The 26,611-nt window shown below is 38.1% G+C and overlaps 1 protein-coding gene across 8 annotated transcripts in view; it reads right to left on the bottom strand.

Annotated features, from left to right (window-relative positions):
• ubr5 (ubiquitin protein ligase E3 component n-recognin 5) overlaps nucleotides 1–26,087 on the bottom strand; it is a 90,066-nt gene extending 63,979 nt beyond the window's left edge. For 5 of the 8 annotated variants that reach the window (XM_057833752.1, XM_057833753.1, XM_057833754.1 and 2 more), the window contains exons 1-10: nucleotides 25,825–26,087; nucleotides 16,453–16,497; nucleotides 16,278–16,359; nucleotides 13,795–13,871; nucleotides 12,741–12,860; nucleotides 11,856–12,159; nucleotides 8,426–8,585; nucleotides 8,099–8,251; nucleotides 3,812–4,023; nucleotides 894–1,010 (exon numbers count right to left, since the gene is read on the bottom strand). In XM_057833752.1, the coding sequence (XP_057689735.1) occupies nucleotides 894–1,010; nucleotides 3,812–4,023; nucleotides 8,099–8,251; nucleotides 8,426–8,585; nucleotides 11,856–12,159; nucleotides 12,741–12,860; nucleotides 13,795–13,871; nucleotides 16,278–16,359; nucleotides 16,453–16,497; nucleotides 25,825–25,886 (1,332 nt within the window). In that variant the 5' untranslated portion in view covers nucleotides 25,887–26,087. The remainder of the gene's footprint in view (nucleotides 1–893; nucleotides 1,011–3,811; nucleotides 4,024–8,098; nucleotides 8,252–8,425; nucleotides 8,586–11,855; nucleotides 12,160–12,740; nucleotides 12,861–13,794; nucleotides 13,872–16,277; nucleotides 16,360–16,452; nucleotides 16,498–25,824) is intronic. The other 3 variants (XM_057833757.1, XM_057833759.1, XM_057833760.1) reach the window with 2 other exon arrangements.
• Between the last annotated feature and the right edge of the window lie 524 nt (nucleotides 26,088–26,611).

The following is a 26,611-nucleotide window of genomic DNA, read 5'->3' as shown; positions in this document are numbered from 1 at the left end:
GCCATGTGCGACGGGCTTTAGATGTTAGTCCTACCTCAGGGGAACTTGTTGACATGATCCCACAGGCGAGTAAGACTAACTGAAATTGCTAATTATTGTTATGCGTTCCATGTTCTGATATGCATTCTGGTAACACTCCATCTTTTATGAAAGCAGCACTTTTCAAATAACCTTTAGCTGTGTCACAACAAATGGTTTAACAAATTAGTTAACAGCTTTATTTTCCTTGTGACTAAATTGAATAAAACACATTAGTGCTGCAACAATTCATCGATTAACTCGAGTATTCGATTAGAAAAAAAGATTCAAATTCAATTTAGCTTCTTCGAGTAATCGTTTAATAAAAGTGGCGTTGTGATGGTTTATTTTGAAAGTGTTTGCATTTAGTTTTATTGATTTGGGTGGATACACTGCCCTCTGGTCTGCCTCATTTCACATGGGTGAATCCAGGTGCTCCCTGTTAAGACCAACATGAGCAAAGTTTTTGTTTGAGCTTGTTTTAAATGCATTCGTAATTTAGTTTATAAGTATATTTAGCCGTTGTTTGCGGGAATATGTGTCTGAACCATTTGTTAAAAAAAAAAAAAAAAGTTAGCATTTTATAGCATTTAAGCTAGCGGACTTTTGCTATGAAAGTTAGCTAATTGTCCTTTTGCTGTACATAGATCCTCATTTATTATTTTTTTTTTCCACATGGCTGAATACAGCTGCTCCCTGTTCAGACCAACATAAGCTAAGTTTTTGTTTGAGGCCCAACTCAGGTTTTGATTTTTCATGTCACTTATCCGGTTACTCTATTATTCGAACAAACTAGTTCATCGATTAATCGACTATTAAAATAATCGATAGCTGCAGGCCTAAAATACATTTTATAGTCATGTTCAATTTATCACCTGGGCATTCCTGTATGGTTCTGGTTCACTCCACTTCCACTGATATAGTTCACCTTTGGAGCTGACAGCCACCAACTCAGAGAACATGGCCCCAATACTGACAAACTTCACGCCGTCCTGAAGGAAAAATGAGATGTGTCAATTTGCAGAAAATAAATAAATTATGGAAAATCTGCAAAACTGTAGGGGCAATCTGGACGTAAACAGTTATTTTGTTTCATATCCATTAAAGATGCACCGATACCGATACTAGTATCGGCAGGGGGCGCCGATCCAGCCCGAAATGGTGGTATCGGTATCGGCGAATACCAACAAAGACGGTGCCGATACCATTTACCGGTCCATTATTATAACATTTGACCGCAGCCTTTTTTTTTTGCTCCTGGCGCTCACTACACGCTGTCTCTGTGTTGTGTGATGACACGTGAACACCAAGCAGCTATCGCTATTGGCCTGCTCCAGACCAATGAGAACGGGCCAATAGCCACTCCTGACCAATGACAAGGCCGCTTGGCGGCGCCGACATGGCGGCGGTCGGGAAATATTTCAAAATAGAAATCCCGTCAATTAAAATCAATGGCTGCATGCAAGATTTGCGGCCTGAAAGTTTCGAGATGTGGAGTTAAATCGGCCAGTTTCAATACCTCGAACCTGATAAAACATTTCAAGACGAAACGTGAACGAACACAACGAGTTTGAGCCTGCAAGAGCAGGACTGCTATCCAGAGGAAGGGCGCTGAACCCGTGCAACAATCTCTGGTCAGTTCACTACGTCAACTTTACTTTGTCTTTTACTTAAAGAAATGCTGCAGTAATTTGGGAACTGTTTCCAAAGTAGGGTTGCCACCTTTCAGAAATAGAAATAAGGGACTGCCCCCCTCCCGAAAAAAGGAGGCTAATAGAGAGACGGGATGCTGTGGTCAATTATTATTACTTATAATTGTTAGCGTCCGCAAATGCGGAAACAAGGTTGGACCTCGAAGCGGACAACAAGCGGGGGATACGTACAAGGGTTTAATGATTGCAAACAGAAAATAACACGCGATCGCGGGATAGTAGAAATAACAAAGGGAGTCCGTGACAGCAGGTCGACGAAGCTCAATACTACAAACTCGAAGGTTCACCAAGACGATAGGCAGCGAGCCAAAAAGCCAAAATAAAAACACTCAAATACCTGCACAGGGTAGAGGTTACAAACGAGTGCAGCACACTAACAGAAAAAAACCAATGCAGGGGCGTAACAAGCAAATGTAGCGAAACTATAGTGTGAGATGTCAAATGGCGATCAGCAAAGCAAATATCTCGGCAGCCTTCTCTGAGCTCACCCGTGCTTAAATGCTGCGTTGATGAGCCTGCATTGGATTCAGGTGCGACGTCAGGAACGCCCCCACTAACAGCCCAGCAACAAAACACAATCTAACCAGCAGCAGAATGTGACAATAATTTCAGGAAAGTTGCACTGTTTGGCCTTTGAGAGGTTTAAAAAAGTTTACTCAGTTCATTCAGAGTTTATTATTATGAACTTATTTTTACTTTCTTACTGTTGGGCTAGTATTATACTTTGTACTAGTCTTTTTCCTATTTTGCAAAGGTAAGCAACAGCCTGACAAAGCCTTGATAGCAATGATTTCACATCCAATTATGTAGCTCTTTGGGGAAATTTTTATATATATATATTATATATAAACGGGGTGGTATCGGTATCGGCCGATACTGCACAGCCAGGTATCGGTATCGGTGCAACACAAATATCAATATTTAACTACAGTGGCACCTCTACTTACAAGACGCATTTTCCATGTAAATGCCCTAATCTCTTCCAAGCACTACTGAAACGCCACATTAAATTTTAGAATCGGGGTAAAACCGGAATAAAACAACAGCCAAACATATTTGAATCATTCCATATACCTAACCTAACCATTAACACTTGAAGTAGATAATAGAACATAACGCGAAGGAAAATAGAAAAATATATCTTCATAATGGTGCCCATCACCTATCTTACTGTTCTTGACACAAAAATGCCAGAAGACCTGTGCTCTAATGTGATACTAATGTAACGAACTGTGTGTGGACTTTAAAAAAAAAAAAAAAAAAAAAACTTCGTGAGACAAAATCACGAGGAGACTTGTGCTCTTTTGGAGAAGACGTTGAGCCCGCTATAACAACAATGTCGCGCCTGTACACGTACATACTGCAACACACATATTGAAACGTCATCGGCAATAGGTCAATGGGAGAGCAGAATCATGTTACTGAAGCATGATGGGAAAGATTATGACCAATAAGGCAGGAGGATCTAATAGTGTGACACTTACAAGCAGAAGGTAAATATGTATCTCTTACAGTACTGTAGTTTTCCTCTCTTATCTTGAAATGTCTTTCATGATCAGAGGCAATACTTTCCCGATGAGGCGTGTCGTAACTTGACAATTCCGTTTGTAGAGACGTTCAAAAGTAGAGGTAACACTGTACATTTTATGACCTCAAATTTGAAATTGCTTTCAAATTTTCTCCAATCAGTAAAAATGCCTTCAGGGCATCAGCGCAAAAACCTGTCATTAACAAAAAATAAGTTGATTTTGTTCAAACTGTAATTTTATCTAAACGTACTTGGGCCAGTAGGCTCGGATACACAAAAAAATCCCTTTTCTGTTTTAGACACATTACATTTACATCCCTGCTTCAGACCTGTTGTATGTTAAATGCAACACCAATTAGAATGCCGTTTTTAACATAAAACAGATTCTGGGGGGAAATAATGTTTTGCTTGGTTCTACCATAATGGATGTCCTTAGATTATTCTTGAAAAATGGATTTTGTTTGTGTGGACAGGGCCTTGCTCTATTATAGTTACATTGTCTATTATAGTTTATTATGGGACCAGAGCAACTAGCTCTATGTACTCCACCTACCTTGTCAGGCCACCACTGAAGCTCCTCTCCAAGGGACACAGGACTCTGGATTGGGATGTTCTTCTTGTCCAAGCAGGGTTCTCCATCACGGCTTGTAGATCCTCGCTCTGCATCAAACGAAGCCCCGTCGAGCCAGCGGCGCTCACGTAATCTCAACACAGACTCCCGCTCACGCAAAAGCTCAGAGTCGCGCTCTAAGGGAAGAAGGAGAACTGGTATGCAATAAGGTCACACCAGTGGGATAGAAGTAAGCCACTCTCTGGGAAAGACCCGTCAACATAGTTTAGTTTACTATAGAATACTATTCATCTTCTCGAATCTTTTGAATCACTGTATAGCAAATCAAAATTCCCGGGCTAAGGGTTGGGTAGAAATTTTAAAACTGATACTGTAGGTGAGTCATTTTGCACGCTCTTATGTTAAAATGCCAGTATTAGAAGGGGATTGACAGAGAAAACATGCAATTGAGCCAGAATGGACTCAGCATTTAAAAAAAAAAAAAAGTGACATTTCTAGGATAGATTTGATAGCCTTGAAAATTTCTTTTTAAGACAGGCAGGCATAGTGGGCCTTTCTCAGAGAGCTCATTTTGTACTGCAGCCATGCACCATATATCACCAACCAATGTGTAATGTTTAATACCCAAAATTCACATTAAAAACCAAGCAGGGTATGCTGAAGGGAAGATGTTTACGCCCTGGCCATTTAAAAAAAAAAAAAAAAAATATATATATATATATATATACACACCGGTATACATATGGCGGAAAACACAGACAAAGCTGAAAAAGCAGTTTCTGCTCTTCAAAATAAACTGCTATATTTTAAGCCAATTAAGCAAAAAAAAAAAAAAAAAAAAAAACTGTTGTGTTTGATAGAACAAAATGTCTATATGCTGCCATAGCAGAATCATGGCGCATTAAGCCCCCGAACTATTCTTAATTAGTCCGTATTACCCTGGAGACCCCCTTTTACAGACGTCGCGCAACCCCTTTTATTTCAACCCAGCCATAAAAAGAATTATATTTATTATTTGAAATCTGTCATTTTTAGCTTAGAATCATTAATTGATGTGTTATTTTTAAACTAAATATTAGACAACTTTAAAAAAATTATTCACTCGCATATTTTAAACTTTTAAACAAATTACGTCACAATGAAAAAAAAAAAGTAAATAAGTCAAGGATCTCTACCTCATAACTATCACTTAATTGTATTTTTTTCCCCCCATCGCATTTTCCCTAATATTTTAAATGATAAATAATTGATCCATACAAAGAAGAAAAAAAAAACAAAAAAAAAAACGCTTAAAAGGGTAAATATATGAAAAAGAAAATCTCGACCACTCCTTGATGTCTGCAATTTCTGCATCGCGAACCTTGTTATATTACGTTTCACCCATAAAATCTCCCAAAAATCCAGCTGTGGCCATTCATAGCTGTGTCTCGACACTCTGTGATACATGCTACATGGAGTTTTTGGATCAAAAAGAGGTACCGTAAGTACGCGATAATATCTCGTTAAAATCATGGCGTCTTTAATTATGCTCTCGCATGCTCTCGCCTCCAGTTAGAATTTTGTGGTTTATTTATTTATTTTTTATTTTTTTAAATGCCGTCCTGTTCTAAGTTTTTCTTCCCCCAGAAAATTGAGATTTTAAGCTTTCCAATGATGTATCACACACGCATATAGGACAATTTTGAAATTTGACCAAATTGGGGGTCTCAGAGCGGAACGTCAAGTCACCTGAGTGTTGTCCCATGAAAAGATATACTTGAATATCTGCAGAAATGCGAGGGGTGTACCCACTTTTGTGATACACTGTATATACGTTTGGTGGGCAAATGAAAAAAATATGGTCACAATTATTTAAGAAATATCGCAATATGAGTAACAAAAAAAAATCTGCTTTAATATCAGCTTGCAGGCAGCAAAATTCATGAATTTAATAAAAAATAATATTACATGTCTTGTTTGTGTAGCATGGCACACAAAAATAAACAACTGCAGTACAAGCTGGGATGTGGACAGAAAAAGGGGGAGCACAACTCAGCATGCGGAGTTCTATGGCTAAATCTGAAATACAGTAAACAAAGCAAATAGAGAAGAAATATAAATAAAGCTTTCCCCAAAAAATATCTACCGGTATGCTGACATTCGTAGTTTCAACTGTAAATGTTTCAGTGTGATACTAACGTCTGGCTACAAAAAAACAAAAGGCAAATTAGGTGAGGTTTTCTGTGAACACCTGATGATCGGTTGTTGGCACAGAGGAAAACAAATGTCAATTTATAAATAGGCTAAGGTAGACTACATTTGTGTTGGGGGTTTTGTTTTGTTTTTAGGATTTTTGGTTCTCTTAAACCCAATGAATTCTATATTTTGATAAAATTATGAATGCATTATTTCTTTAGAATTTGAAGGAAGTATTACATTAATCTGCTGCAGATTCTGCTATGAAGCACAATAAAAGCGCTTTGACTACACCATCAAGTTTCCTGTCAAGAGTGTTGTGGAATTATTCCTTGATTGATCAATCGACAGGAATGATTTAAGAATGTAAAATATTTGATGGTTTCTCTGCAGAGTTGTACAGACGAATGTAACCAGTAAACAAAAACAGAGCAAGCTCTCCACTCAGAGACCAGCGGCTTTATATATCAGTATGGCATATTTTGTCTAATTTGTCCCACTCGGCACTTTTCGGGTATCGGGCGATGAAAAACAGTTGGTGGAAGACAAGTGAAATACCAGAGTATTCAAAAATACACCTGGAGTGTCATAATGTATCAATATGTTCTCAAAACATTTGTCTCAATTTAGGATGTTGGAGTTACGTACACAGAATGTTAACGTGCAAGTGACAACATCCACATTTTTAAGGCAGTTCACTCCAGTCTTCTTATAAAGCAAATCGAGTGCTCCAGCTATGCTTTCAGCACTTCATCACCTGCTGCCTTGTTTGTTTTTTTACAATGTTAAATGGAAACATTATAATCTAATAACCGATCGATGGGGGCTCATTTCATAAATTTGGGGAGAGGGTCAGGGATCGGTCAATCACTAAAAATATAACTGATCTTGTCCGCTGATTGCATCTAGAGTCAGTAAGCCATATTATCCCACTAGCATTTGGTTGCGGAGATTGGTGGTCAATAAAATAACCATATTAAGTGGACTTGTAGGGTATTTTCATACTTTCGCGACCCCAACATGATATTTTTCTTTATCGTATTTTCTGCCTCTCTTTGTTACGTTAATGAGGGAAGCAGTGAAATTTGTATTGTCGCTCCATATAGTCACTGCGTGGCAATTGCTTTGCAGCCCCTATATGGCGTCGTTACGTTGGCTTTCTTTGTGAGTGCATTCAGTCATATTACCTGTTTAGTGAAAGCTCACATTCAAACTGTTCCAGCTCTAATAGGTCTTAAGATGCAAAAAAATATTTTTTGGGAGAACTACTGGACGTGCATTTAAAAAGCCTTTTTTTCCCTCAGTAATGTTTAATTAATTAACGTTAATGAGATTGATTGGCATGTTAATATTGCATGCTTATATTTATGAAAAAATTAGTATAATCTAAAATCAAGATCGGCAGCTCAGGCTTTTCAAAAATCAGTGATTGGCCAGAAAATTGTAATCGGTGCAGCTGATATAAATTTAACACAATCTTGTTTAAAAATAATAAAAGACCTTGAACAGTTACTCCATCCTTGCTGTAATATGGCACATTAACTATTCGTATTATTGTTTGGTTTTACAAGGGTGACTTCATTTTGAGATCTGCACAATATATCTCTGAATTATATTAGCATTAGCTATGCAAAACATTTTGCATGTTTTCAGACTTACATTTATGTTGCCATTATCACCTAGCCTTCCATTCTTCCTTTTCAGTCCTAATTTTTAGATTGTATCAGTAAGAACTGCGCCGTAATGCTAAGACATCTCATTATGTTTGAACCGTTACATACAGAAGCATATCATATTGTATGGCTTGACCAATAACTATTCTGACACCTCAGGTCACAAATTAGAAAGGCTTGAAGTCAGACCCTGCTTTGGTGGTACCAAGCATTAAAATTAAGGTAGCTTTTTTTTATTCCTGATGACTTATTGTATATATCTTGGACAGTACAATATGGCGCAGCTGCAGTCCTATCATTTTGTGTACTTTTGCCTAAATCCCTACTCGTTTGATTTTCATTTCTAATTAGTTGATTTCAAACACAGTTTTTATCACAGTTTGTGTAACGATGTTGTAGTGTAAGTATATTAAAAACGTACCTCGGGACGATCCTAGGCGGGACAGAGAGGATCGTCGAAAAGAGGGGTATCCAAAGTAACTTATGTCCTCGGAGAACATTGCATCTGCATCAATAATCACGCTGGGATGGGCTGAGTGAATGTCTGCATCCAGCAAGGACATCAGGTCCTCTGCTTGGGGAAAAAAAAAATACTGGGGGGTAAAATAATTTTCACAACAAAATAGTCGCCATACTTTAAAATTTTACTAAAAGAGCAATCTATCAAGACTTGATTCCCAGATATAACAATGCAGCATAACAGACATCAGCACAAATAAAACCGCTTGTTTTTGATTGAAGGACATACCTCCAGGGAGGTAGGACTCGCTGGCTGTGTCATCACCATCATCTCCATCTTCATCATCTCTGCTCAGCAGGTTGTTGACAGCCAAGTTGACATCCAGGTTGGTTCTCTGGAGTTCCCGAATGATCACACTCCTAGATTTACCCTGAAGGACCACTTGGGCCTAAGAATAAGAGGTATGAAATAATAATGTCAAATCCATGGTTATAGTACAAGTAGTATGTATCAATTTTCAACTTTAGAGCACATTTGATCATTACACTGTGTTCCAATTAGTCACGGGCCGATAATCGATTTAAAAGTCAAAATATCAGATACAACAGAAACTTGCCATACCGTAACATCTATTTTTTGAGTCTGAACAGTGCAGCCTGCTGTATTAACTTGGCTATGATCCAGTGGAATGTTTAAAAAATCTGTTTTTAAGTATGCAGTAAATTTACTGCGTCGCTGACATTTATGAAAACAAGCCATTTCATAATTGACGAATTTATAGCTACTACAAAGTACACGCTCCATTGACAACAATGTTTCTCAAATGGCACGGACGCAAAAATTCCAACAAGCGATAACGGCCGCCCCAATTGGCTCAAAGTGCGCATTACGCACCTGGCTTCATTTATATGTGAAATCTATTATCTTAACTACAGACAAGCCTTTTGCCTGTACATGTTTTAAGAACATTTTGAGTTATGTTTTCTCCAAATTCAATTCTTAATAGTTATGGTGGCAGAGTGATTAGCACATCAGCCTCACAGTTCTGAGATTGGTGATTCAATCCCGGCCCTGGCCTCCCTGTATGGAGTTTGCATGTTCTCCCAGTGCCTGCTTGAGTTTTCTCCAGTTTCCTCCCACATCCCAAAAACATGCATGGTAGGCTGATTGAACACTCCAACTTGTCCGTAGGTGTGAGTGGGCGTGTAAAATCCTTGTTTGTCGCCATGTTCCCTGTGACTGGGTGGCAACCAGTTCAGGGTGTACTGTACCAGTTGTTAGCTGGGATACGCTTCAGCACCCCTGCAACCCTCGTGAAGATCAACAGTTCAGAAGATGGATGTATGTACATTTTTTTATTGATAAAACATTTTTTCCTCTGTAGAGCAGAGTTAACCAACATGCTGCCAGCAGGTATCAGGTAGCACCCCCACCCCCAAAGAGAACACTTACTTTCCAAAAATAGGTTACCATTAGAGGTGGGAATCTTTGGGCACCTAACGATTCGATTACGATTTAGAGGCTACGATTCGATTATAAATCGATGATTAATGCACCAAAAAAAGTTTTAAAACTGTTTCATCATTTAAAGATGGATTCATCTCAAGATTCTGCCGGTTTAGGAGTATTTTTAGAAAAAAAAAATTTTTTGTTTCGCTACAACAGAGCCTTCCAGAGAAGTCCACTGCTTTAAGGTCATGGCTGTTTACTAACGCCGGCAAGTCTGTCATTTCGCATCTAGTTCTCTATACATGTTCTCTCTTTCAAATATTTTTATTCAAATGTATATAGACAAATGGAAAATTACAAACAAAATAGTCATGGAAATGTACAACAAAATATAAAATAAACGAAACACAAACCCACCCACCCACCCACAACCCCAACTGTCCTGTGTAGTTATATTTTTTAGGCAAACCATACATTGCAATAGTGGGATACTCGCAGTGCATCACAAATCAAGGCTGTTGTATTAATGTACCTGTATGTATATGTAAATATCTTGGCCTTTACAGCGACTCGAGGGCCATCTCCGCACATCTAGGCCTAGCGCATACCATAGATCTAGGCGTAGATTTATGCTTTGTTTGAGTGTTGTGGAAATAATCCAGAAAAGGGTCCCACGTCATATGAAAACTTCTCCTTGACTTAGCCATGGAGAGGCGCAGCATTTCTAATTTGAGGCAAGACATCACGTCACGAAGTCATTGGTCAAGCGTTGGCAGGGCAGTACCCTTCCATCTTAATAAAATTGTGCGTCTGGCCAAAAGCAGGGCAAAAGTGACCAAACGGTATTCTTTGAGGGACCAGTGACCATTATCTTCACCAAACATACCAAACAGAGCAAGGATAGGATTGATGCTAATATTCTTATTTATTATTGTGGACAGAGTTTGGAAAACATAGTACCAGAATTTCTGCAATTTGGGGCACAGCCAGTACATGTGTATCAATGTAGCTTCCCCCAATTTGCATTTATCACAGGTAGATGTTATGTTCGGATAAAAACTGGAAAGCTTAGCTTTGGACATGTGAGCTCTATGCACCACCTTAAACTGGAGAAGGCAGTGCCTAGCACAGATTGATGATTTATGTATAGAAGACAGTATGGAATCCCACAGATTATCAGGGATGTGCCCCAAATCCTGTTCCCAAGCCACTCTTACCTTCTCAGTCGCTGAACCCACTGACAAGGAGATATATTTATAGAGTTTCGACAGCGCACCTTTAGGAAGTGGATCAAAGGAAAGAAAACGGTCGATAGGATTGGCGCTGGGTAGTAAAGGAAAATTGGGCACATTGGAGCTGACATCATGCCTGACTTGCAGATAACGAAAAAAGTGGGTCTTGGGCAGGTTATATTTCTCAGTCAGTTGGGCAAATGAAACAAACTGTCCCTCTTGAAACATGTCGGCAAACGACTTGATACCCTTATCATGCCATATCCTAAAGTTATAATCAGAGGAAGAGGGAATGAAAAAGTGGTTGGCGGCAATCGGACTCAGGAGAGAGAATAGTTTGTAGTTAAAGAATCTCCAAAACTGGATCCATATCCGAAGGGTATGGCGTACCACTGGATTTAATGAGTTTGCAATATGACAGTCGCTCTATACATGTTCTAATGGTGCCGCCACCGTCGTCCGTCATTTCACATCTAGTTCCATATATACACCGCGCTGACTGTGTTTTATTTCCGCTTTACCTGGTATAATTAAATAATCGGAGTTTGGATGTCTGTGAATCGTCCTCGAATCTTTCATGGCCGAATCACGAATATTCTAAGAATTGGAAATTTCGCACGCCTCTAGTTACCATTGATGTGAAATTGCAATTTAACAACTTTCATATTCATTAATTAATTACAACCCTGTATGGAATACTTTATTGCACCAAATATTCTGTATTATCGTTTAAATGTTTTTTTAACGTATTTTTCTGTAAATAATTTTTGTTTGACCACAATTATTCAAAATAATACATCTTAGAGCTTTAATCTTGACACTGTGATACTGCAATATTTTTCCTCTAGGTTATTATACCATGGAAATTATGCACTAAAGATTTGGTAAAAAAAAGTTTTGACCGAAAGTGGCCAGCGACTGAATGCTCAGTTAATGTTACCATGTTATCTTCTTTACACAGATGTCCTCTAACAGATTAGCCTCAGGTATACATGTCACCATCGGCAATAAATTCCATTATCAAAGCTCAATTGTACCTGGGATATAAGTTCTTCTGGGATGACTGAGGCTGGTATGACTGGTTGAGGCTGGCTACCAAGAAGACCTGATCCCCGGTCTCTTCCTGTCCGGATCACCCTGGTCTGCCGACGGGAGTCGCGAGCTGCTGTTGATGATGATCTGCCTGAAGTGTTGCTACTTCCACCACCACCACCTCCTCCTCCTCCTCCTCCTCCACTCGCTCCACTGCCACTGGTGCCCCCTCCTGTGCCGCCCCCTCCTGCTCCACCAGCACTTCCACTTCCGCCACTGCCTCCATTTACACCAGAGCTCCAGCGGCTCCTATGCAACAAAACGAGATTCAAGGTCAAATATGCCTGACAAATAAACGCATCAGTAAAAGAAGTTTTTTTCTAATATAAAAGAGAGTGTATGATTGCACTATAACCGTTTTTAGCATATTTCCTAGGTTGATTTATTTCAAAATTCTAAATACACTGGAGTTTAGGAGACCAGGCTTTAGATTTCATTTTAAAAACATTAGTCTTCCAGGAAAATTTTCAAAGGAGCCCTGGCCAAGAGCCAGAATAGAGTTACTATTACAACACAGTTAAAATGACATATGACAGCAAATAGTTACAGGCGGAAGAGACTGTTTCAAGTGCTCTCAGTCTTACTCTGGATCTGAAGTCATTCAGTGAGATAAGTAAGCATCAACCCATGAATTACCACTTACAAGACACACTGCAAAATGGGTGAAAAGCTTATTTTCGCAAATGACTACACAGCACTGAATGCCGTATAAAATTGTGTGTCATGTTATTGTGTGCCGTCATATTTGGTGGCAATCTAGCAAATAGCTATTCTCCATAAACTGTAACTGTACTGGCCCGTTTGACTGTGTCATCCCTGTCAGAACTTACCCAAGGGTGTTGCCTGCCAGTCTGCCCAGTGTGTCAGAACCAGACAGGAACCAGGGCGGATCACTAGTCCTGCCTGGCCTGGAGCTCCTTCCTGTCCCTGAACCAGTGCTCAACTTTGAACTGGAAACAAAAGATGGGAGATCAGTTACAAACCTAAACATGTCCCACACAGGACCATCAATTCCTTAATACCTGGGTGAAAAAGTCAACTTGGCCCAGGTATGTGGCAAAAGATACCACTCGGTTCAGGTTCTCTAGTATTAAATTACTCAAATATATGTTGGAGAATAGCATGGCAACACCCTTGGGAATCAGAATTGGCTGCAACTCATTCCGCCTTCAAGACGTTTTCCAAAGTTCTTGGGAGTTTTAGGGCTGGGGCTGCTTTCGCCTATATATAAATAAGTGTGATGCCTTTTCATGTTCATTCACGTGTTGTTGTTTTTTTAAATGGGCACATTGTCTGAATTCTATGCATTGGATAGAAAATAACAAGTGACAGAATTTGCACAGAAATAACATGGTAAATGTATAATAAACTCACAGAGGGCAACCAAAGACAAGTAGGACAATTGGCTCTTATAAGTCAAATAAAGAGTGGCACATCTGAAACTAAATCAATATTTTAGTAACTGATTATAATTAATTGCATGTCAAAGTAAAAACAACACAGCCTAACTCAATCTACCAACAAGTTGACAAAGACTTTCTTATTGTCATTTACCAACGACCAGAGATACAGAATTATTAGCATTATTCCATATTAAGTAGGTACAGAAAACAGCTGTTGGCACATGCACAGAGGCTGAAAAAGCCAAAGCGATAAAATAAGGATAAGTGATTAATAAAACAATTCCACTGTAAGATTAGCAGCTTTGGGAATGGGAGATTGGTGCCAAGATAATGTTTCTAAACAAAATAAAGGGACCAAATCTTGAGTCAGAGTCAGTCAAATTGCAGAAATTTAAAAATACACACGAAATCTATTTTTCCAACCCAAATGTGGCTGGAGTTGCTGGGACACATTATGATTTAAAACAACAACAAAACTCACCCATCAGTGCCATCAGGTTTACTAAGCTCCAGACGATCAGGCTGGACAGCAAAGCTGATTCTACATACTCGTCCATCCTAAAATGGTCATAAAGTTTAATTTGATAAATATGGAAGCTAGGTTATAGTATAAAATTCTTATGTAATGAATTGCCCTTTAAAAGGGTTACATTATCGGTTTTAGATCAACAAATTAATACCTTGCTCTGTGGTTTAAGTATAAATCAGAATAATTTCAGCAACATGAGATGTTCAAAATTTTAAGCCTACTTAAATTACAAATAAAGAAGTATTTACTGTAATTTCTGAAGTATAATGTGCATTTGTGCTAAAAACGATTGTGGTATAATGCGCCAAAAAAATAAAACCAAAGGCCATCAAAACGTATGTTGACATATACTAGTCCTTCTCAAAAAATTAGCACATTGTGATAAAGTTCATTATTTTCTGTAATGTACAGATAAGCATTAAACTTTCAAATGTTTTAGATTCATTACACACAACTGAAGTAGTTCAAGCCTTTTATTGTTTTAATATCGATTATTTTGGCAAAAAAGTCAAGAAAAAACAAAAATCCCTATCCCCAAAAAAATCAGCATATTTCATCCGACCAATACAAAAAAGTGTTTTTTTTAATACAAAACAAGTCAATGTTCAATTAATTATATGAGCTATGCACTCAATACTTGGTCGGGAATCCTTTTGCAGAAATGACTGCTTCAATGCGGCGTGGCATGGAGGCAATCAGCCTGTGGCACTGCTGAGGTGTTATTGAGGCCCAGGATGCTTCGATAGCAGCCTTAAGCTCATCCACAGTGTTGGTCTGGTGTCTCTCAACTTTCTCTTCACAATATCCCAGATTCTCTATGGGGTCCAAGTCAGGAGAGTTGGCAGGCCAACTGAACCGAGTAATGCCATGGTCAGTATAAACCATTTACCAGTGGTTTTGGCACTGTGAGCAGGGGCCAGGTCGCGCTGAAAAATGAAATCTTCATCTCCACAGAGCTTTTCAGCAGATGGAAGCATGAAGTGCTCCAAAATCTCCTGATAGCTAGCTGCATTGACCCTGCCCTTGATAAAACACAGTAGACCAACACCAGCAGCTGACATGGCACCCCAGACCATCACTGACTGTGGGTACTTGACACTGGACTTCAGGCATTTTGGCATTTCTTTCTCCCCAGTCTCCTCGTCCAAACTCTGGCACCGTGATTTCCGAATCACATGCAAAATTTGCTTTCATCAGAAAAAAGTACTTTGGACTACTGAGCAACAGTTCAGTGTTGCTTCTCTGTAGCCCAGGTCAGGCGCTTCTGCCGCTGCTTCAGGTTCAAAAGTGGCTTGACCTGGGGAATGCGGCACCTCTAGCCCATTTCCAGCAAACGCTTGTGCACGGTGGCTCTGGATGTTTCTACTCCAGACTCAGTCCACTGTTTCTGCAGGTCCCCAAAGGTCGGGAATCGGCCCTTCTCCACAATCTTTCTCAGGGTGCGGTCACCTCTTCCCGCGTCACCACCTCCCTGCCACACTTTTTCCTTCCCACAGACTTCCCACTGAGGTGCCTTAATACAGCACTCTGGGAACAGCCTATTTCCTCAGAAATTTCTTTCTGTGTCTTAGCCTCTTGCTTGAGGGTGTCAATGATGGCCTTCTGGACAGCAGTCAGGTCGGCAGTCTAGCCCATGATTGCGGTTTTGAGCAATGAACCAGGCTAGGAGTTTTTAAAAGCCTCAGCCATCTTTCGGGGGGGTTGAGTTAATTTGTTTATTCAGATGATTAGGTTAGTAGCTTCTTTAGAGTACCTTTTCATGATATGTTAATTTTTTTAGATAGGAATTTTTGTTTTTTTCTTGAGTTTTTTGCCAAAATCATCAATATTAAAACAATAAAGGCTTGAACTACTTCAGTTGTGTCTAAAATATATGAAAGTCTAATGTTTATCAGTACATTACAGAAAATAATGAACTTTATCACAATATGCTAATTTTTGGAGAAGGACCAGTATACCGAATGCTCACCTAAACTTCTGCAAATATCAACAAGATCGCTCAAATAGTTTCAATTTCAAGGACATTTTAAACTGTCCAGCTTGGAGTTCAGAGTGAAGGGTTTGGAAAATTGAAATGAGAGTTAAATCCCCCAAAAAGAACTATTCATTTTGAAAATCTGGAGAAAAAAAAAATAAACACATTACTAACAAATACTGTCCCTCATTTTATTTTAGCATGGATACATGCAAATTGGGAGAGCACAAATATGTTTTAATGGTAATCTTGGAGAGCCACACTACAATTACTGTATACTCGAGGAATTAATGTATTACTGCTATTACACTAAACAACTTCAAATGGTAAAACAGACAAAAGCAAATCAATAATTTATTGGCAAACATTCGTTTAGCTAAATCATATATTCCATGTCTTAACTGTGAGACTAATTGTATGCTTGGATCCAATATCTGGTAAAGGAGTAAACGAATATTACCTCAAGAAGAAACCCAGCATGGTTGGGCCCAACAACACACTGTTTCAGCGTGGCCTGCTCCAATAGGCTAAGATGCGGATGACTATATCGATTCACAAAAAAAATAATAAAAACATGGTTAAACCATAATTGACAGGAATTAATCAAATACTTTGAAGTTACAACATGAACTCACCTAATGAAACTATATTTGTTGAGTTTCTCTGACACTTCACGAAGCCTGTAAAGAAAAGAAAACCAAATACTGGAGATTAAAGAGTAAAATAAATTTTCCACATTTATGGGTCTAATATCAACAAAATTAACAGTCACCTCAAATACACAAAGATAGCTCAGGTTACAAGTGTAATGGAGCGCTAAACGCGTGCGTCAGCTTTTGTTACTTTTGGCATTGCGGTTGAGCGCGACCGCAGATCATTAAACTGAATGAAGAGTGAGGCACAGAGAGTTACGACCCAACATGTGTGTTAGAAGCAGAGGTGTCAAACTCATTTTAGTCCACAGGCCACATTCCTCCACAATTTGATCCAGTCCGGTATATTCTTGTCAAATTAAGATTTAAGTAAGAATTACAATTCCACCCCCAATTCATTGTGGTATTGCATTTTTTTGAAATATTAAAAATAAGTGCATAATAATGTTAAAATCATTCCATTTCACTTACACAGCATTGTATATCTATATATAGTGTGGGTCCCTTTCATTTATTAAAAAAAAAAGTGCCACGAAATAATTTTAAACTTACATAAACTTTCAGATTCACCTGGAAAGCCTAACCTCAACTGACTCATAGTGCCACACAAAACAATTTCGTTTAGCCTTCTAATTGTGAAGAGAAAATGCAAGCATCAGTGGCAAACTGACAGTGAAACTTAAAAAAAAAAAAAAAAATAAAAAAATTAAAAAATTAAAAAAAGACAACAAATCATGTCTATTAATGAGTCACCAGTTTGCAGCAAGGGCAAAAGAGATTTCAATTAGCTTCTAATATAATAGTCACCTAGTAGCTTGTCATAAAACACTGGAATGTTAAAAACAAACAATAGGTAAGCATTAGTCTGAACAATTAGCAACAGATCGCCAACATTGACCATGCATCAAATCAGCTTGTGCATCGAATTTAAAAAGTGACTTTCAGCACTTCCCCGTCAGGTGTTGCAAACATACATACATGATGTTTGTCACAGTTTGAACGGACACATGGGGGCAATTTTTTTGTTTGTTTTTTTTTTAACTCTAAATGACATGCACGTATATCCCTGTGTCGCTCATTAGTCCTCACATTTTCAGTTCTAATGTGCATGCGTCGAGATAGAAGCACGAATCTCAAGAGTATGTATAAATGAACTAAAATATGCCTGACAGAGTAGGGCTGCGGCTATCGATTATTTTAGTAGTCGATTAATCGATAAACTAGTTAGTTCGAATAATCGAGTAATCGGATAAAGAACATAAAAAAATTAAAATACCTGAGCTGAGCCTCAAACGATATTAAAAGGATCTATGTACAACAAAAGAACAATTGGCTAACTTGCGTAATAAAAGTCCATTAGCATAAATGCTATAAAACACTTTTTTTTTTCTAACAATGCACTTTACAACATACAGACACATATTCCCACAAAAATTGGCTAAATATGACTTTAAACTGAATTACGAATACATAAAAAAAACATTAGCTCAAACAAAAACCTAGCTTATGTTGATCTTAACAGGGAGCAGCTCGATTTGGACATGTAAAATGAGGCAGACTAGAGGGCAGTGTATCCACCAAAATCAATAAAACTACATGTAAACACTTTCAAAACAAACCATTACAACGCCACTTTAATTAAACGAATACTCGAAGCAGCAAAATTTAATTCGAATATTTCTTTTTGAATCGAATACTCGAGTTAATCGATTAATTGTTGCAGCACTACATTAGAGCGTCCGGGAGCAGTATATGCATGCTTTCTCAGCTGAATAAATGTATTCTGATTGAACTTATTGTAGTTGAGGCTAAACTATTATGTACTACAAACGTTGAAACATGAAGTGTAAACCTGTAGAGATGGAAATAAAAGCAAATACAATGGTACTGCTACCTACAAAATGAATTGGTTTTGGAAGTACCGGTAGTGTCATAATTTGAAAATTCTGTAAGTAGAGACGCATTTTCCATGTAAATGCCCTAATCCATTCCAAGCCCCCCAAAATTGAGACAAAAATGCATAAAAATTAGGGCTGTCAAAATTATTGTGTTAACGGGCGTTAATTAATTTTTTAAACTAATCACGTTAAAATATTTGACGCATTTAACGCACATACCCTTCTCAAACAGATTAGAATGACAGCAAAGTGTCATTTCCGATTGTTACTTGTGTTTTTGGGTGTTTTGCCGCCCTCTGCTGGCGCTTGGGTGCAACTGATTTATGGGTTTCAGCACCATAATTATTACATCAACAATGGTGAGCTACTAGTTTCTTTTTTGATCGAAAATTTTACAAACTTTATTAAAACAAAAACATTAAGAGGGGTTTTAATATAAAATTTCTATAACTTGTAATAACATTTATCTTTAAGAACTACAAGTCTTTCTATCCATGGATCACTTTAACAGCATGTTGCTAATGTTAATGCCATCTTGTTGATTTATTGTTATAATAAACAAATACAGTACTTATGTACAGTATGTTGAATGTATATATTCATCTTGTGTCTTATCTTTCCATTCCAACGATAATTTACAGGAAAATATGGCATATTTTATAGATGGTTTGAATTGCGATTAATTAATTTTTAAACTGTGATTAACTCGATTAAAAATTTTAATTGTTTGACAGCCCTAATAAAAAATGCATCAAAACATGTAACAAATACATGTTACTATTAGATTATTCCACAATAAATATAAGAGTTGTGAATAATGTAAAAACCAAGAATAGAGTTGTGAATAATGTAAAAACCAAAAATAGAGTAAAAGATAATAATTAATATTTACCATTGTACACTCATGCAAAGCTGCCGGAACACGAGGTGCGAATGAAGAGATCACACAGTAGAGGTCCCTCTTAGCCAATTGGATGCCAGGAATGCCCGGCAATAGCCAATGGCAGAGCAGCTTAGTATGTTACGTTCAGTAAACTCTGGGAGGTGCGAGTACCAACCATACTGCATTTTTGCCTTTCGTATCCTGAAATTTCTTATATAACAAGAGGCAATATTTTTCCCATTGAGGCGTGTCGTAATCTGAAAATTCTGTATGTAGAGACGTGTGTAAGTAAAGATACCACTGAAATAACTTCGTGTCATACACACAAGACATTTACTTAGGAGGGCAATTGCTTTCCTAGGCATATTTAAGAGTGCTGTCGATGGCTCTACTGATTTTATTTATTTTTTTATTTTTTTAAATGGCGAGGACTTGACTATCACACATAGCGCCAGTATATTGGGGGGAAATTTACATTCATATATAAATTGTACCATGCACAAATAGAGGATCACAAAAATCTTAATATTTACTGCTGGTATTTAAATTTCAATGAGCATTTTAATGGTTTACATTTTATCAATCATTTTACAGCACAGCAACTCGTAAAGCAGGGTGTTTTCTAAAATAAATGCACAACAAAAAATACACTTGGAGAATATTTGGAAGAAAATCGAATGGAATGCAATGGAAGAAATGCTAATGGCTTAATGCCAGACCCAGTTGACATGCTAACAGAACATGTGTCCAATTCGTGTTACTAATAAAACCCCAAATATATGAAAATTCAGACTCAAAAATTAGACAACCCATACACTAAAGATAACATACGCATGGGCATCTTTTCTTACGACTTGTAGTTCTTCTACATCCTTAGGTGGAGTTTGAATGTTTTCTTAGCGCCTCCATGGGTTTACTCCAGGTACCGTATTTGGTTTTCTCCAAAATTCCAAAAAGACCCGTGGCAGGTTGAATGAACACTCTACATTGTCCCTTGATGTGGACGCGAGTGTTTTTCTCTATGTGCCATGCGGCTGGCAACCAGTTCAGGATGTACCCCACCTCTTGCCCAAAGTCAGCCAATCTAGGCCCCAGGAACCCCGAGACCCTCTTGAGGGTAAGCTAAAAGAAGAAAATGAATGGGCAGATGGAAGCATGTGTTGATCTGCATTTCTACGCCAAATAGACAGATAGGAGGAGCATACAAAGGCAGAGCATAGAATAGCAGTGACATATTAACCTCCTAAGACCTGGCATCCACATAAGTGGACATCAAATTTTGGGTCACGTAGGCCACGAAATTAACATTTGGTCTACAAATGTGGCCGACATGACCCAAGATGTGATGTCCGTGGATGTGGGCGGACATCTGGCCTTAGGGGGATAACAATAGTGTTACACAACTAATCAAAATTTTTAAAGGCTTAAGGGTATCGTTTTCCCTATTATGATCAGCGAAGAAAAAAATGTTTTATCACTCCAATACATATTGTGCAAGTTCGCATGACTTATGACTTGCTTAAAAGTCATGGCTTCACACGACTTGCATGAGATTTGCTGACTATTTCACAGTATCTTGGCTATGACTCGAAACCTAAGAGCAACTTGCACATGTGACTTACACGTACCTCGAGTAAATTGATCAGCTTACTCCAGGGGGTAAATTGTTGACATCTGCCTTTAATTTCATGCATCTGCTTTGACAAGAGTTCTTTTAGGGAAGCTAGCAGAACATGGTGACTGACTTTCGCATGAAATGAGATGCCAGCCTCAAAATGAAAGAGCTATGACCTCCTTGAGGATCTGATGTCATAAGCCAATTGAGGACATAAGGGTTATGAATAGTCAAATCATTAGGGTAATATTACCCAGGAGATTTTATGTTATTCTGTCAGTGATTAGAGCTTAAGACTCTTGATGATTTAAAACATGGGCCCTAAATGGCACTCTATTTGTGGCTGCCAATCTGTTAAGGCCTTTTCCCACTAAACTTGGCACAGTGCAGTCAACAAACCCATTCACTGTGTATGTACTGCCAGAGCACAGCAGTGTGCCACCCTGACCGCCGCGGGGCATTGTGATGACATTGTAGCGTATCCAATAGGAGAGATGGTAACAGTTATTTCAGTGACAACAGCATGAGATTGTGGGAAGTTGCACAGTAAACTGCATGGTTTAAGATACAGTGCCTCAGTGTCTCAAACGCGGGACTTAAGTAGTACCATGATGGAGTGAAGGCAAAGTGACGGACATGTAGCACCCCCACTTTGATTGTACTAGGTTCAAAGTGGTAATAATAGATATAGACATTTAACAATCCAAAAATACAATATAGCCACTAGGCCTGCACAAAATATCATTTGAATATAGTCATCGCGATGTGCGCATGCGCAATAGTCCTATCGCAGAATGTGCGATTATTATTATTTCTGGAATATGAAAAATTTTGGTTTGCTTCATAAAGCAGCAAGTGTGCAGAGACATGGCTTCATGTAACCCTTTAATACTTTATATGGTAGGGCTGCACTATCGAATAGTTTAGTAATCGAATATTCAACTGAAAATTCCATTGATTAATCGAGTAATCGGATAAAACTTTTTTTAAGTAAAGAGCAATTATAAATATACATGAGAAAACAAGACATTTCATCTAATATTGAACCAATTTCAGTCAATCAATGTCTTTATTTTCGATGTACATCGTTGAAAACAGCCAACAATTGCATCTCAGACGTGACTAGGGAAAAAAAAACTAATTCACTGCTTTCACTCAAAAATCGTATTTCTTACCTTAAAATGTCATTACGCTTGATAACACACATCACTTAAAAGTTAGGTGTTCTTCCCCACGTGTTTCAATTGAATTTCCATTCATGTCAAGCTATTTTTAAGTTCTAGTTAAGTTTTAAGTTAGTCTAAAATTAATGTCCTGATAGGATTTTGAGTTTACTTTTGTGTTTTATCCAGCAATGAGTACTGAGCTAAAATTGACAGCTTTATTAAGTTTTTTTTTTTTTTTTTTTTTACACCTTCATCACTCTACAGCACCATGTTTTTACAGATTAAATAAAGCCTGTATGTAAGACACGTTAGCCATGCATTGACAGTAGTCATAATTAATAAAAACCTAGCCCTCCGTAGGCCTAACGTTACGTGAGCAAGGGACAGTAATGGTATTCTTATTTATTAGAGCTAAGAAGTCTACTGCTTTAAGATGACAGCTGTTTACTAATGCTGCCAAGTCCGTCATTTCGCATCTACTTCTATATACATTCGATATCTATGAGACGCATTAGACGCTACCTGCTGCTGCCACCGTAGCATCATGCAGGCGTAGTTTTTAGCAATGTTGGCATAGTTTGTAGCGACTGTCGGCTGCAGTAAGGTATCATTGCTTCTTCCTCTACCCACGTGACGTCTGCGCATTGTCCCGCATTAAAAGTAGTCTGAGAAAACATGATGCTTGGAGCTGGCAAAAGTAAACGATTCCTCGAGGCGAATAAAATTACTCGGATAAGTTTTTAAACTCGAGTTACTAAAGTTGCTCGAGTATTCGTTTTAGAGCTGAAACGAGTACTCGAGCAACTCGAGTAACTCGAGTTTAAAAACTGATCCGAGTAATTTTATTCACCTCGAGTAATCGTTTATTTTGACAGCTCTAAGCATCACGTTTTGCTCGGACTACTTTTAATGCGGGACAACGCGCTGTCACGTGCGGGGAGGAAGAAGGAAAAAAAAAAAAAAAACTTACTGCAGCTGACAGCCGCCACAAACGACGCCGACGTTGCCAAATACTAGCCCGCACGATGCTACGTAGGTATCAGCTAGCGTCTGATGAGTCTCATAAAGATCACATGTATGTTGAACTAGATGCGCAATGACAGACTCGGGCGCGTCTGGGCAGCGTTATTAAACAGCCGCCATCTTAAAGCAGTACAGCGCTAAGCGCTAGTAAAGACCGCTAAGCGCTAATAAATAAGATTAACGTTACTGTCGCTACTAGCTCACGTAAAGTTAGCCCTGCGGGGGGCTAGGTTTCAATTAATTATGACCACTGTCGATGCGTGGCTAACGTGTCTTACATACAGGCTTTAACATAACATAGCAATGTGGAGTGATGAGGGTGTAAAATAAAAACTTTATCATGCTAACTATCAATTTTAGCTCAGTAGTCATTGCTGGATAAAACACCAAGTAGCAATGGTCCCTAATGTGCTCCAGTACAGCCTGTATCATACATTTATTTTGAACACTGCAAAAACTCAAGATTCTATCAGGACTTACAGTTTAGACTAACTTAAAACTTAACTAGAACTTAAAAATGGCTTGACACAAAGAGAAATTCAATTGAAACACGTGGGAAAAAATCCTAACTTTTAAGTGATGTGTGTTATCAAGCGTAACGGCATTTTTAGGTATAAAAAAAAAATATATATATATATATATATATATAATTTAAAAAAAAAAAAAAAGATCTAAAAGTTTTTTGAGTGAAAGCAGTGAATTAGTTTTTGGGTTTTTTTTTTAATTCTAGCTACATCTGAGATGCAATTGTTGGCTGTTTTCAACAATATACATCGAAAATATAGACATTGATTGACTGAAAATGGTTCAAGATTAGATGAAATGTCTTGTTTTCTCATGTATATTTATAATTGCTCTTCACCTAAAAATATATTTGTTTTATCCGATTACTCGATTAATCGATAGAATTTTCAGTCGATTACTCGATTACTAAAATATTCGATAGCTGCAGCCCTAATTCGTTTAAGCTCTATTATATAGCAATCTTTATCATTCACAGATAAACCCCCTTAACCTGAAATAAATGGTAATATATGAATACAATGATATATTGCACTTTTGCAATTTTATGCACTTTCAGTTTTTAAATAATGATTCATTTTAAAATAATGAATAAAGTAAATTGAAGGACCTTAAGTCTATAATGCAACAATAAAAATTTGACAAACTAAGTTAAAATTTATATAATGATGAATACGATAAATTGCTTGTAGACTATATATATGTATTTTTTTAAATTAAGAATCCAAGGGTAAATGAGGAAAACAATGGGGAAACTCAGAAAAAAACAATCTAATAAACTACTGAACGCAATAAACTAATACAAAAGCATAGTGAGTCAACCAAAGTCTTCCCCAACAGAGCTACTGAGGTCATCTGGTCAAAATTCTAATCTTGCAATATACAGTATATATCGCATTATATCGCAAACACACAAAAAGTCACAATGTAAGATTTTTCCAATATCGTTCAGTCCTAATAGCCACCCATTTTTTCTTTGTAATAACATAAAATGAAAACTTGCTGTCCTTCATATTTGTGGGACCAGAAAAAAAAAAATCATCTGAAAATGACAGTTCATCCTACTAGCTTAAGGTCAAAATTTGAATGACATTTATTATTTTTGATTAGAATGAAAATAACATGTGAGAACTATTCTAGAGACAAAGATCTTAAGATCATCAGCAGTTCATTGAATATTGAAAATAAAATTTGAGAACCAATATTCAGAGAGAAATATCAAGATCTTAAGATCATCAGCAGTTCACTGATTATAGAAAATAAGTTGAGCTCCTACTACAATTTAATCAGCAACGAGTTGAAAGCAATTTCCTTTTCGGGTTCAAGGGGAAATGTCCATAAGGACTGTAATGATGCAAGCATGAGCATGCAATTTCTTCAACTATCTTATGCAGTTTATTCAACTGTAAGTCAATTCGTCTGTTGGCAGCGGAGGAGATACAATTCTATATCGTATTACTAGTTGCAAAAAGCAATCTAGTATCGAATAAAGCTCCAAAGATACATGTTGGGTTTTCACTGAAGACGACTGCCATGAAATCACTTCGCTAACATCCTACACAAAGTATTAGTCTAAAACAATGATCAGTAAGAGGAGAAATATGTCGACTCACGATAGATTAAGGTACCCAAAACGTCAGTAAAACCCCCAAAGTACAAATGTTGCGCTTTGACAAAAGATCATTAGCTTATTAGCATTAGCCTTGAGGTAGCTAGCCTAACGTTAGCCTTCTTCATTGATATGGATTATCGACTAGACACACAAAATACCTATGTCGAAACGCGTCTAAAGGGATCACGTGTAATATAAAGGGAAAACTCGTGTATTCTAGACAACGATGTGTTTCACCAGCTTTATTTTCCTCTTTTTAACCCATCCCCCATCCCGCATTGTCCATCTCAACTTTGACTGGGAGCCAATCCTTCCAGAGAAACAGCCAGCTACAGCACTAGCCTTTACCGTGATAACGAACCTAAGGTAGCGGTTAGCAGCTGGCGGCAAGCTGGCTGACTGACTTACTGGCTGATCGACTTGACTGTAAAGATAGCAAAATGCTAAGGAGGATTGTTGAAGATACCGGGCCTAGTCTTAGCGCTGCAGTCATGGGGCATTTTACTCGTTCAAGGAATAATTAACACACATGACACCGTCCACGGCGTTCACAAACAATCTGCCGAGCCCAATTTAACACGAGCGACAGAAAAAGACGATTTTCAAATATTTTCAACGGGCCACGACAAAAATACCTGTCATTGAGCTGATCCTCAGTCCCCGGCAACGGGTGAACCACGAAGTGTATAGATGTCATGGGGCAATCCTAAATCACATCCAGGCGTACGAAAGATGGGGAAATTGTTGTTATGTCGACTAATGTCTATTTTCGGGCTCATAGGAATCGTTTAATGGTGAGAAAACTCGAGTTTAGAGCCCAGCCTCTTCACCCACATGCCGCCATCTTAACTCGAGCAAGCTTCTTGTGTGTGTTGATTAGAGCACACGCACGCGCTCTGCCGGTTTGGAGCGCCAGCACAAAACAGGAAACGTGAAGAGCACTGTCAATGACCGAAACTGGGCTTTTCACTTTTTTACTTTTATAAAAAGCCACTGCCTGAATGCGTTCACCCAAAAAACCATTCTATCAACCTATTTTATTTGTCCTTTTTTAGGATCTGTCTTTGGGTTTGGGACTTGAAACGGTTGTAATTCGGCCGCTTTGCGTATTTCCTTTTACCGTGAAAATTGATTAATTTTGTCAAAGCAAGGGCGTAGGTTTGCATAGGGACGGTTGGGACATAAAAACTTTACAGGATGCTGAAATTTTCCCCACTAACTTTTAAGCAACTTATTTGCATTAAATAACGAGCTCAATTATATAGGTCATTTAGATTGTCTTCCCATATGCTGTCAGGGTAGAATTGACCCTACCATTATTTCGTGAATTATTTTCATTATGTTCAGACTTACATTTACCCCTTTTCAACTGCTGAATGCTGGTCCATTTTTCCCCCTCAAACACAGGTTTGATTGGCTGAT

Source organism: Corythoichthys intestinalis, chromosome 4 (genome assembly GCF_030265065.1).
Source record: "Corythoichthys intestinalis isolate RoL2023-P3 chromosome 4, ASM3026506v1, whole genome shotgun sequence".
In the NCBI taxonomy this organism is placed as follows: Eukaryota; Metazoa; Chordata; class Actinopteri; order Syngnathiformes; family Syngnathidae; genus Corythoichthys; species Corythoichthys intestinalis.
This window is presented reverse-complemented; position numbering and strand designations above follow the sequence as displayed.